The 12,528-nt window shown below is 38.7% G+C and overlaps 1 protein-coding gene across 8 annotated transcripts in view; it reads right to left on the bottom strand.

Annotated features, from left to right (window-relative positions):
- SYNE2 (spectrin repeat containing nuclear envelope protein 2) overlaps positions 1–12,528 on the bottom strand; it is a 332,365-nt gene that overhangs the window by 72,390 nt on the left and 247,447 nt on the right. For all 8 annotated transcript variants that reach the window (XM_082840730.1, XM_082840728.1, XM_082840729.1 and 5 more), the window contains 7 exons: positions 11,297–11,428; positions 8,401–8,597; positions 6,623–6,755; positions 5,010–5,192; positions 4,447–4,593; positions 2,595–2,771; positions 763–918 (listed from right to left, as the gene is read on the bottom strand). In XM_082840730.1, coding sequence (XP_082696856.1) covers positions 763–918; positions 2,595–2,771; positions 4,447–4,593; positions 5,010–5,192; positions 6,623–6,755; positions 8,401–8,597; positions 11,297–11,428 — 1,125 coding nt within the window. The remainder of the gene's footprint in view (positions 1–762; positions 919–2,594; positions 2,772–4,446; positions 4,594–5,009; positions 5,193–6,622; positions 6,756–8,400; positions 8,598–11,296; positions 11,429–12,528) is intronic.

A 12,528-nucleotide genomic window follows, 5' to 3' on the forward strand; every position in this document is an offset into this window, starting at 1 on the left:
ACGTAACCTGTGCCGTCTACAGCTCTGGGACAGTGGAACTGCTCTCAACAGGAGTGACACAATCAGGGCGGTGGGGAGGGAGGAGTAAACGCACGTTTGGGTGAGGGCACCTCAAAGACCAAGTGACCTGGCAAATGATGACTGAACGAAAAAAGGGCACAGCCAACATGCTCTAGCCCAAATGGGATTTAGACAGTGGTTCTGAGGGAAAAGTAGTCCTTTGAGAACACATTACACAGTAGGTAAAATAAAACCATTTTCCTCTGAAGAAACAGAAAGAAATACTAAAACTCATGGAGGCTTCAGAGTAATTTTGTAAATACCGGAGAAATTAATAAAAACACAACAACTGGAAAACATCAAAATCAAAATTCCCATGGAACTTTTTTTTTGTCTGCACCGTGCGGCTTGTGAGATCCTAGTTCCCCAACCAGGGACTGAACCCAGGCCATAGCAGTGAAAGCACTGAATCCTAACCACTGGACTGCCAGGGAACTCCCAACATTTTTTTCTTAGGAGTAGCATTCAAATCTCTTAAGAACTACCATAACCATGAAAATACTTCTGTTTATCATTTAAAAACAGCATTTTGCAGTTCTGTAAAACACATGGACACATCTATTTTATAGAAGAAAGTTAAGTAGCTGGGGGCTTTGAGGAGAACCCTCAGAAACTACAGCAGCTTGCCCTGCTCCCTGGGGCAGGTTTGGTAACTAACAGCCTGACCAAGCCACACTGGACAGGTGCTGTGTGTCTTCTCACCTGACAATCCAGGAGTGTCTTCTGCACCGAGACCACACTTTCAGGTTTTTGTAAAGTGTTCAGTCTCTCCTCTTGTGCCTCCATCCAGTTGTTCAGAATCTGTATTTTGTTTTCATTCTCAGTGATACTTTCCAAAAGTTGTTCTAATTGTTGTATCTACCAGTTATGAATAAGAAAATAAAACTTTCTTATTTTAAACCACATGTTTAAAATGTAAATGTCGTGATATGTTATTTTTAATAGGATAATTTTGTTTCTTCTCAGATTTCTAACGTTTTGCACAAGATTTCCCAACAACTTTTGGAATAAAGATTCATAAGTCAGGAAATATGAATTATTTTCTCCTTTTTAAAAAAAATCTAACATTTGAAATGAAAGCTAACCTGATAAGAAAGCTGGCTGTTCTGGAGTTCCACAATATCTGTACAAAACAAAATCATGTTGCTAACACTCAATATTTTTTCATTGCATCATCTATTGATATATGTAAAGCTTAAGAAAATTTTTTTCCCCAGACTCTCTTCATTAGGCTCACTTAAAAACTGTCAATATAAAGAATATCACAAATAATGCATCAATTTAATAAAGTAATATTTTTTAAATGTCTGTGATTCTTCTCATTTTTAATGCTTACAATGTTTATTAGGTTACAATCATAGTATATATGTTTTGTACTTCTTTTCATATGCCATAGGCGCTTTCTATGTCATGACTTGCTGTCCAGTATTTCATCAAATGGACATGATATAATTTGATTAATTATTTCTCTCAAGTTGGAAATTCAGGCAGTCTATATTTTTCACCCCAATAAGTAATGTTGAATTGAACACTTGGTGCACATATCTTTTCCTTTTTGAAGGACTGTCTACTTAAAATAAATGTAAAAGGAGTGGACTGCTGGGTTAAGAGATAAGATGATGATTATGGTTCTTGAAATTTTCTGAATGCTTTCCAAAAGGGTATGTAAGCCATTATCTGCAATGTTTGAATGTGAAAGCCTTGGGCTTTTATTTTTATCTTAAGTTTTTCTAATTCAGTAAGTGTATAATGTTATTAATGTTTATTTCAAATGTCTGACAATTAAAGTGGTAACCTTTCCATATTTATTTGCCAATTATAATTTTCTCTTTTGTGAATTATCTGCTCATGTTCTTTGTCCATCAAATCTTAATTGTATGAATCTATTTGTATGCATTCTCCACACAATAAAGAAATCAACCGATTTTCACTATTGTATATAAATATTAAATATTTTCCCAAGAATAAGTGTGCTTAATCTTTTCGGTCATGGAATGAAAATCTACCAAGAAGCCATATACATTTTTCTTCCTTTTTATAATCTTTCTAAAGCTGAAATAGCTTTGCTGCTTTTTAACATCTACTTTCACAGAAAATGTCGAAACTTCTGACCATTTAGTAGCCTCATGTAATACTCGACATCTTCTTAAATAACATTTCTCCTCTTCACTTGCCTAAGTCAATTTCCTACTAAGAAATCGCAAAGAAATATAAAAACTATTTCCAACTCTTATATGCACCAATGGAGGACAGGATTTAAAAGGGGCTAGAATTGAGATGATTACTAGGTTTAACTGTAAGTAAACCAGACAAATGTCTTTTTGTTTTTTTTAATTAATTATTTTTGGCCACTCCATGCAGCATGCAGGATATTAGTTCCCCAACCAGGGATTGAACCCATGCCCCCTGCAGTGGAGTGTGGAGTCTTAACCACTGGACCAACAGGGAGGTCCCACAAATGTCTTTTAAAATTTTTCAGAAAGTGGTATTTTGCAAAGGCTAAATCATACATCAAGCTGTGACCATGAGCTCACCTTTCCATTCAGTGTTCCATGGACCCGGTGCCACTGGCGGTTCATCTCTCCGAGATGCTCTGCAAACTCTGTTCTCTCATAGCGCTTACTTTCCACATCACAGGTGCTTAACTGAAGTAATGACTGGTTAACAAAGTCAACTATCCATTGTTTATAGTCCATTTCCATTCTAAACTCCTAAAATGAACAAAGAAAACAAAATTAAACCACCAAAGCCTGAATTGAAGCAGATGAACTGGACCTCTCCTTTGGTGCACTGTAGGGGGCGCCAGGCTCCCACCCAGTAATCAAGAGGCACCTGTCTGGAGCTATGTTCTACCCTCCCCCAACCCCACCACGCATCTGCTTTATTTGAGTGGAGAGTCTTTTGGGGAATTACACATTCCTGGGAACAGAGAGACTCACCGCTTTCAAACAGACTGAAAAGTCAAAGATGGTACCATGTATGGTAGTTGCATCATAGGAACCAAAATCAAGACCCAGAGTCTGACAAAGGATTCCTTTGAGAGGCTTCCCGAGAGCTCCACTGGAATTCAGAGCCATCCTGTGGGCTCATGGAAATGACAGGATGGGAAGTCTGAAGTTAAGACTCTCCCAGAAAAGCCAGGACACCTTTAAGGAGCTCTGCCAGTTTAGGCAGCTTCTCTTCCTCTGCGGACCGTCTAGGCCTCCCCGTTTGGATGACTTTAAGTTCTAGAGAGATCCTAAACCCTCCCAGGGCCACGCATGTTTCTGTTAAGGCTGATACTTGTTTGGTTTATTCTGGCAAGTTCCAGCACCTCCATAGCAGACATCCAAGGGTAAAACTATGTGCTAGGTTACTAGGGCCTGTGAGAAAAATACACATAGGCCCTCTACAGATTGTACTACTCACTGAAGTTAGGATGGGATAGGATATAAAAAGGAAATCCTTGCTAATACCATGCTTTGTGATTAAGCCATTCATCTTCTGCCTCCCAGAGGCTACATCCATTAGCCTATGAGGTCTTGGAAAGCAATGACCGGAGTCTTCATTCATCTTTGTGTTCCTAGTGGCGAACACCTTGCCTGGCACACAATAAGTGTTTGTGCGTGGCTTGTTAAATGTTAGTTAAATCTACTTGAAATCAAATATCGTGGAGAAGGCCACATCCCTATCTATTTGTAGAAGGATATCAACTTTTCCTTATGTATTCTCTTATCCAAAGAACATTTACTTAACCCTATTGGATGCCAGGTGTTGGGCTAGGTGTGCTGTTTCAGGGAGGTAAAGGAGGAGCCCCTGCTCTCAAGAAGCTAAGTCAAGGTGGGGAGATAGGCAAGTAAGAAAATAATTATTAATACCGGGTGACACGAACTATTGATAGCACCATGGAGACACCTAATCCTGGAAAGTAAACCGATCTGGCTGGGAGAGTCAGGGTAGATTTCCAAATGAGAAGATACTTGAACTGACTCTTGAAGGATGACTAAGAAGATTCCTACAGCTAAAAGCAGGACACTGGAATTCCAGGCCAAAGGTACAGCACGTACAAAAGCAAGAGCACGAGCAAGAGAGCGCCAGGGGCGGTGGAGGGACCGCAAAGGATTTGGTTCAGGCAGAGTCCAGGGTTTATGTGGGGAAATGAAGAGCCAGAGCCAGTTAAAAGCTTGGATTCTGTCCTGTGGTGATGGGCGCTACCAAAGGAAACTGGGCAGAATAAGAGCAAGTATACTAACTCCTCTCTCTAGAATCATCCACCATCCCATTCCCCACGCTTAGAATTAGTTTTTCTAAATAATATCCTCCATGCCTCTTTGTTCAGTATTTCCCTTCCAACTGACTTGCCTTCTTTATTTAATGAAAAGCCTTCTGGCTTTTTTGTATAATTACCTTGTACTTGTGAAGAAGATTTTTAACTTGAGATGCAGAACTCAGTGAATGCTCAGAGTCTTCATCTGCAGTTTGATGTTCCACATTGTTCATCCAGTTAATCATTTCTGTTATTGCTTTACGAGATGGCAATTTCTCCATCTGAAGCTGCAAAATCAAAATGATTTCCATTTAATTACCTGCAGTTAACAAAATGAATCAGGGCATCACTTAAGATAATATCTGGTTTGATAAAAGGTCTTGCCACATAATTATGCAGGTTACTCACAAAAACAAACCCAGCATTCAAGCTCAGAATAAGTGACCCCAAAACAATGACAATGACCTTCACATAAACTAACACAGTGGTGCAGATAAACTGGGAAATAAAGTAATTAAGCCTGATTTCTCTCTTAAGAAAGATCCCACTGGAGGAGAGTCCAGTAATTAAGACCTATATTCAGTGGTGCCAGAGAAAAGATAGGTGGTGTCAATGAAAATTACTGAGCCAGAGAAATGATTTTAAAAGAGTTGTGAGCTAACAAGTGAATGCTAATTCAAATGCTGGGTCTTTAACTACTTACCTGGTGAAGTTTTTCTTGGATGTCAGGAAGTTGAGTTATGAGCATTGTCCACTTTTGTTCAAACTGTGCTAAAGAAGCTCTCAGTGTCGCCGTATCAGCTTCTTTCAGGTGAAGAAGTTGGTTCCCAGTACTTAGAACTGCAGTTTTCAAGGAGGACTTTTCATCAAGTTCCTTTGAAAACTCCTAAAAGGAAACAGTTTCAAAGTTTAGAAACTTTTAAAATTTAAATGTGTCATGGAAGGACTTCCCTGGTGGCGCAGTGGTTAAGAATCCGCCTGCCAATGCAGGGGACATGGGTTCGAACCCTGGCCTGGGAAGATCTCACATGCCGCAGAGCAACTAAGCCCGTGCACCGCAACTACTGAGCCTGCGCTCTAGAGCCCATGAGCCACAACTACTGAGCCCGCGTGCCACAACTACTGAAGCCCGTGCGCCTAGAGCCTGTGTTCTGCAACAAGAGAAACCACCGCAATGAGGAGCCCACGAACCGCAATGAAGAGTAGCCCCTGCTCACTGCAACTAGAGAAAGCCCACGCCCAGCAACGAAGACCCAACACAGCCAAAAAAATAAATAAACAAATAAATATAAATAAATAAGGCATGGAGTAACTAAGAGTCAGAATAACTGGTTAGAGTCCAAAACTAAATAAATGAATTCAATTCAAATAGTAAATATTTATATGTGTATGTGTGTATGTGTGCATGTGTATATGTGCTCACATGTGAGTGCGCACGCGCGCGCACGCACGCACACACACACACACACACACACACACACATTTTTCCTGCTAAGTGTCAGGCACTGTTCCAGGCATTTGATATATGGTGGGGAACAAAAGAGATGGAGTTCCTGCCCCTTGAGTGGCTTATAATCTAATGGATTAATATTTTTAAAAATAGACAAATCATCATTTCAACTATAAAAAGAAAATACGGAACACAGCACTACGTTCATTTTTTTTTAAAGTTCATATTAAATGAACTAAACACAACAAATTTTTAACTAAAATATCTGAAATCTTTCCTGGTACTTACAGGTTTTTTCCCAGTATATTTAAAAAATATTTATATTTTAATATCAAAGTGAGTAATCATAGCTACAAAATACGAAAAATGGAGAAAAGACTAAGGGAAAAGACGAAAAGGTCTCAAAGTATAATTTATATCACAAAATTAATACTTTCTTTTCTTCAAAAAAACCCCTTAAAACAACAGAACAATAACATTTTAGTAGAAACATCAATTCTGCATATAACAATTTAAAACCATGTATTTATTAGCTAACATTTATGAATTAATAATCCTGTGAGGTTTTAGGGGGCAGGTAGGGGAGTTATTTTCTGCACTTGTAAAACATGCCCCATGTCAGGGCAAGTTTTAAATATATATATATTTTATAGTGTCAATTTAAAATATACTTTATCATTATTATAAGCATATAAATCAATAGTATAAACAAATAGTTCTAAGTTTGAAGAATGCAGCTGCTATTAGCCCAAGTTTTACCCCTTATCTACAAATGATTATGGAAACTATCACACCAACTCTCCTAATTTTCCCCCGATATTTTTTTCTAACCAACAATTACCTGAGCATATTGTATTACAACTTACAAAAAAATTGTTTATGTTGCTTCTGATTGTGTCCAAGTCCTGAGACACATTGAGGGACTGCTCTTTCCAGTAGTTCAGAGTTTGCTGAGAAGATTCCAACCACTTGGTTAACTGATCTGAATCTCTGTTATAACTAATAGGAGCAAAGTGGGAGAGAAAGGAAATTAGAAACGATTGCATCCCCCGTATATTTTCTTCTGTTTCACCATTTATTTTCTTGTGTTGACCAATCCTATTATTCAGAAAAATCATGATTTTAAAGAATTATACCCTGTTTAATCCCAGGTCCCAAATCTGATGCTCCTGTCATTTTCTACGACTCTATAATGACTGATCAAGAACAAAGAGGCATTTTAAAGTCTAAAATAGTCTTTTAAAAGTTTATTACAGCTATACAAAAGTAAACCCACAGGTAAGGACAGAAATTATTTTTATTCATCAAACGTCCTCTATAGATTTGTGTACAGTAAAAATATAATCAGCATTGGTATAAGTTGTATAATAGCGAATTGCTATTGGCTGGATGCCAATATATTTATCTGATGGAATGAAAATATACAAGCAAAGTGCGGTCCCTCTTGTAACTTCTAAACTTCTCTAGGTTAAGACAGCCTCCCTAAGAGGTGGGAAAGAGAATGAGGTTAAGTGTTCTATGTTTTCTACCTTCTTCAAGGGTTTCAAGAATGAAGTAAGCGAAAGACAAATACCATATGATATCACTTATATGTGGAATCTAAAATATGATAAAAATGAACTTATTTACAATACAGAAACAGACTCACAGACATAGAAAACAAACTTATGGCCACCAAAGGGGAAAGGGATGGGGAGGGATAAATTAGGAGTTTGAGATTAACAAATACATACTACTATATATAAAATAGATAAGCAACAAGGTCCTGCTATAAAGAGGGATAAATTAGGAGTTTGAGATTAACAAATACATACTACTATATATAAAATAGATAAGCAACAAGGTCCTGCTATAAAGCACACAGAACTATATTCAGTATCCTATTAAACCAAAATGGAAAAAAATATGAAAAAGAATATATGTATTATATATATGACTGAATATATATTACTGAACATGTATTATGAATCACTTTGCTATATACACCAGAAACTAACACAACATTGTAAATCAAGTATACTTCAACACAAGATAAAAAAAATTTTTTTTAAAGATTTGATCAGTTAAAGCAAAAAAATTCTTTGAAGAACTCCAAAGACTTTTTCAAACTATTCCATTAGCTAAAATTATTTTTAAGATTTAAAAAAATTTGGGGGGCTTCCCTGGTGGCACAGTGGTTGAGAGTCCGCCTGCCGATGCAGGGGACATGGGTTCGTGCCCCGGTCCGGGAAGATCCCACATGCCACGGAGCGGCTGGGCCCGTGATCCGTGGCCGCTGGGCCTGCGCGTCCGGAGCCTGTGCTCCGGAACGGGAGAGGCCACAGCAGTGAGAGGCCCGCGTACCGGGAAAAAAAAAAAAAAAAAAAAAAATGGAAAAGTGTAGGAAAGAGCAACATCATGGCATAAAGGTAACGTGTATAATTTTATAACATAATTCCTAGTTTCCACAGGAGTGATTACACATTATCCTGAGTCTTGCAAACTAGCATCAGAGACTCTAGTTCCCATTTAGCCTGGAAGAGGGACTCAACTGCTTTAGACTGTCAAAAACGGTACAACAGGGGGACGGCATGTAAAATCTGGTTGACTGCAGAATCCCTCTGAGGTCTTTTTCTGATGCCAATCAATCCCTAAGAAACCACACCTGAGCAGATGCTTGAGAAGCGTTTGCAGTCTGTGTAGTTCATGATCAATTTTTTTGTTTAGGGACAACCACTGCTCTTCCAGTTTTGCAGTCTGGCCCTCTAGTTCAGGACAGCTCACGGAGACCACCAGCTGTTTGCCTTCATTCACAGTCTGGTAAAGCCGGGCATGCTTCTCATCGATGTTTCTTTTTATTTGCTAATAAAAATAAAGTCATAGAATGAATGATTTAAAAATTAAATCAGCCAGTCAATTCACAAATACTTCATGAAAAACCTACAGCAGAGGCTACTGAAGAAACAGTAACACTTTCCAAACCCTCAAGACTCTTGCAGTCTGGCTGAACAAACATGATAAATGGATTATTAATTATCTTCCACAATGAGAGTGTCCAATGCATTTCTACTGCACAGATTATACATGCAATATAAAATGAAAATTCACAGATTTAGATCTGATCGTTACTTCTTTCACCTAGAAACTAGGTGATGGTCTACAGGGCACACTGAGCTTGCAGAGAGGTTTTGTGTGACCTAAAGCTTATTCTGAAAATCAAGAAATTTTACATAGAAATCAAGATTTCCTGTGACTCAGGGAAAACAGGAAGCTCTAGCAAGCTCCTTTGGAAGAGGTTGTTCTCCTGGGTTCTCCTCCACCACTGTCCCCACCAGCCCTCCCACTGTCTACCCAGTCAGTGACCCTTATTTCCATTCTCCTGCCTGGGCACCTGGAAGCATTTTACATTTCGGCCTAGGTATGAAGGGGATCAATAAGAAAACATTTCTTTATCATCTTTTAGACCCAAACAGTAGAGGGGAAAGCTCATTTTGAGAGTCTTCTGGATATCAGGATTCAGGAGGGAGAAAAGAAGAGGATTTTAGAAGAATAAATGAAAACAACACATTGCTAATTCAACCTCATGAAAAAAAAAAAAAATTCTTCAGAACTGTGAATGCAATGACCCCCTGAAGAGAACTCTGTCTAAAGGCAATTATCTTCTGTAGTTGGGTTCAGCTAATGACACATACCCTGACTGTTACTTAAATTTAATCTTAAAAAATAAATTATGATCAAAACAGAACATTTGCTATTTTCCAATTAACTTAAGCTTTTAAAAAAATTAATTAAAAAGTCTACCTCCAATGCCCTTTCCAACACTCCTAGCTGCAACTCCTTCTGCCTGCCCAAGTCCACAGGCTAGAATAAAATGTCCAACATAAGTTTAAAAAAAAGGTTCTAATTTTCTAAGCCTTCAGGGTGAGACACTTCATCTTAAGAGCATCTCTGAAAAGTTTTTTTTTTTTTCAAAATATCTTTTGTTACAGTTACATGGAAATGCTATTGTTTCATGGGTTGCCCTCATATATGAGAAGTTTTAATTTTCCCATTTTATACACGGGAGTCAGACTGCACTGGTCACTCGGTCAGTGAGGTGTCAACCGGCACTGGAACACGGCTTGTTCAACACCAGAGGCCATGCAACGGACTGACCCTACATTCCCGGCCCACAGACGTCCCCTGATCAAGATACACACAAACCTCTCCATGACGCAGAAGACGATAATGACCTAAGGAACGCTATCAGTGAGATGGGCTTTACTAGATATCTGTCTTCTTTTAGTCTGGCAAATGTATTTAAAAGTCTTAGAACAATTAGTTTGATTTTTAAAATATTTCTAACTTAACAGAATCACAGGTTATAGTTTAAGGTATACAGCTACTCTTGGGGAAATAATCAGGCTTCTATCAGGTTGGCTAATATGAACTGTTTCTTAATATAATAAGGTTTAAAACCGATCTGTTTTCAGCTGCATTCTTTCAGCTGTTCAGGTGGTACCTTCTGCACCCCTAGGCTAACAAAGAATTGAAGAGCAGCTTCCCGCCCCCATAAGACTCAGCTTTATCTGAGTTCAACTCAATACGACAAGATGGCAAAGATATCCATGGCAGCTTTCAAGACACCTAGAGAACATAACTACAGCAGTCCAGCCTCTGAAAAATGTTTCTTTTTATTTTTTATTTTTTTATTTTTGAAAAATGTTTCTTACAAGAGCTTAAGTGCCTCCAAGGAATGGTGGGACCCTGCCAAGTATTCCATGCTTTCTTCTTCCATTCGGTCCGGTCTGGCAACAAACCTGCCTTTGAAGTTTTAAAGTTGATATATGATAGCAACCTCTAGCTGCACAACTCAGATTCTGACCACATACATTCTCAAGTTAAAACTAAGTATTTTCAGTTTCTGCAGAAAATATTTAAAACTTGTTTTTATCTGTTGGTCATGTTCTTAATACCATTTGAAAACCATTTTAAGGTTTTATCTTTTCTATGGCATTGAAATTTGAGACATAGAGACTTTGATAATAACAATAACAAACATTACACAAGAAAAAATTTCAAGTTTGAAGTCTCTTTATAACGCTGGTGGCAGGTAACAGATTATTGTTTGTCTCATAGGCTATGTCCAGTCAGGGCTTCACTGTTGTCATAAAACTAAAAATATGTTCAGAGGCCCGTGGTTTACAAAGTTCTTCCCATACTTTAGCTCATGTCCACACCCACTGACATCCACCTCCAGAGACTGGTAGCACCAGCTTGATTACCTACATGCTACAGATAAAGACACTGAGGCTTAGGGACAGAAAGTTGACGAAGTGATAAGTGAGAGCCAGGACTCAAACCAAGGTCCTGATCCCACGTCAGACATGTGGTTATGTCAAGAGCCCCGCAAGTAAATCTGCAGTTTCCCCAAATATGTCTCACTGTGAGTTGTGTGAGGAATGATATTTCATTTCAGTTCAAATCATTCACCTTCAAAGTCAAGTAATTTAGTCAAAACACAATAAAAATACAAAGTGCTACAGACAATGACTTTGATGGCTTAAGTGGAAGCAAAATACCTGATAAAATGAAATCCTTTCCATTAATCTTTCCTCTGTCTCTTCCACCAAACTCACAGAGGGCAACGTAGATACAAGAATTTCCAGGTCCTTTTCAAGAGACGCGTAGTTTTCATCAAATTCTTCCCATTTCTAAAGAATTAAGAACACATGATCAGCAGTGGGCTTCTTCTAGATTAGTTCCAGATAATGACAAAATTAATCCTAAAAACAAAAATGAACTCTGAGACTGTACAAAATTAAAGCACAGTCCAGGGGTTTCTGAGATATAACCCACCCTAGTAAGAGCTCAGTGTCTGGTGGGAAACAACTCCACTTCCACTGCTTTGTGGAGAAGGTTTTAAAACATCCAGTTGGTATTAGGGTTTTATGCTTGTCTCGTCAAATCGAGTAGGGAATGATAGGATTAAGTTAAAGTGATACTCTCAGCATGCACCTCTGTGGAGATCTCAGAGCCTTTCTCTTACTTGGAAAGGAAGGGGTTAACTTGTAAAGTCTTTTTCAACAGAAGCTTCTGTTAGGCTGCTCCCAACGCTCCCTGCTCCAATCCCCAGTCCTACGAACATTACCCAACAGACACGACCCAAACCATTACCCTACCGTGCTGCTTGAAGAAGCTGTTTGAGAAGTTATGGGCTTACGCTTCATCAGGGGAGTAACTACTGCCTTAGCCTGTGTCTGCCTTGTCCTAGCTCTCTACAGTTCCAGAGAAGCCCACCCCTAGGGTCTCAGCACTCTACAGAGCTGACTTAGGGACGTGAAATCTTACCTGCTGGAAAATTAACCAGCAGGTTAATTTTCATAGTAGTAATTCTCATAGCTAGTGAAACAGCGGGTGACATGGCTGTTAGGGGCACTCACTGGGTTCATGGAGTCTTTTTTTATTTAACTTATTTATTAACTATTTGGCTGTGCCACAGGGCATGTGGGATCTGACTAGCGAGTAAACCTGTGCCCCCTGCAGTAGAAGCATGGAGTCTTAACCAGTGGACTGCCAGGGAAGTCCCTCATGGAGTCTTTTTTTAAAATATGATGAACTATTACTATAAATATCAACTTGACACACTAACTAGAAAATTAATTTTATTAGCATAAAATAATACCATAGCTTATTATAACATTAAAAAGTTGAATACTGGAACTTTCCTGGTGGTGCAGTGGTTAGGAATCTGCCTGCCAGTGCAGGGGACATGGGTTTGATCCCTTGTCTGGGAAGATCCCACATGCTGTGG

The sequence above is a fragment of the Leucopleurus acutus genome (genome assembly GCF_964270905.1).
Source record: "Leucopleurus acutus genome assembly, chromosome: 1".
Lineage (NCBI taxonomy): Eukaryota > Metazoa > Chordata > Mammalia > Artiodactyla > Delphinidae > Leucopleurus > Leucopleurus acutus.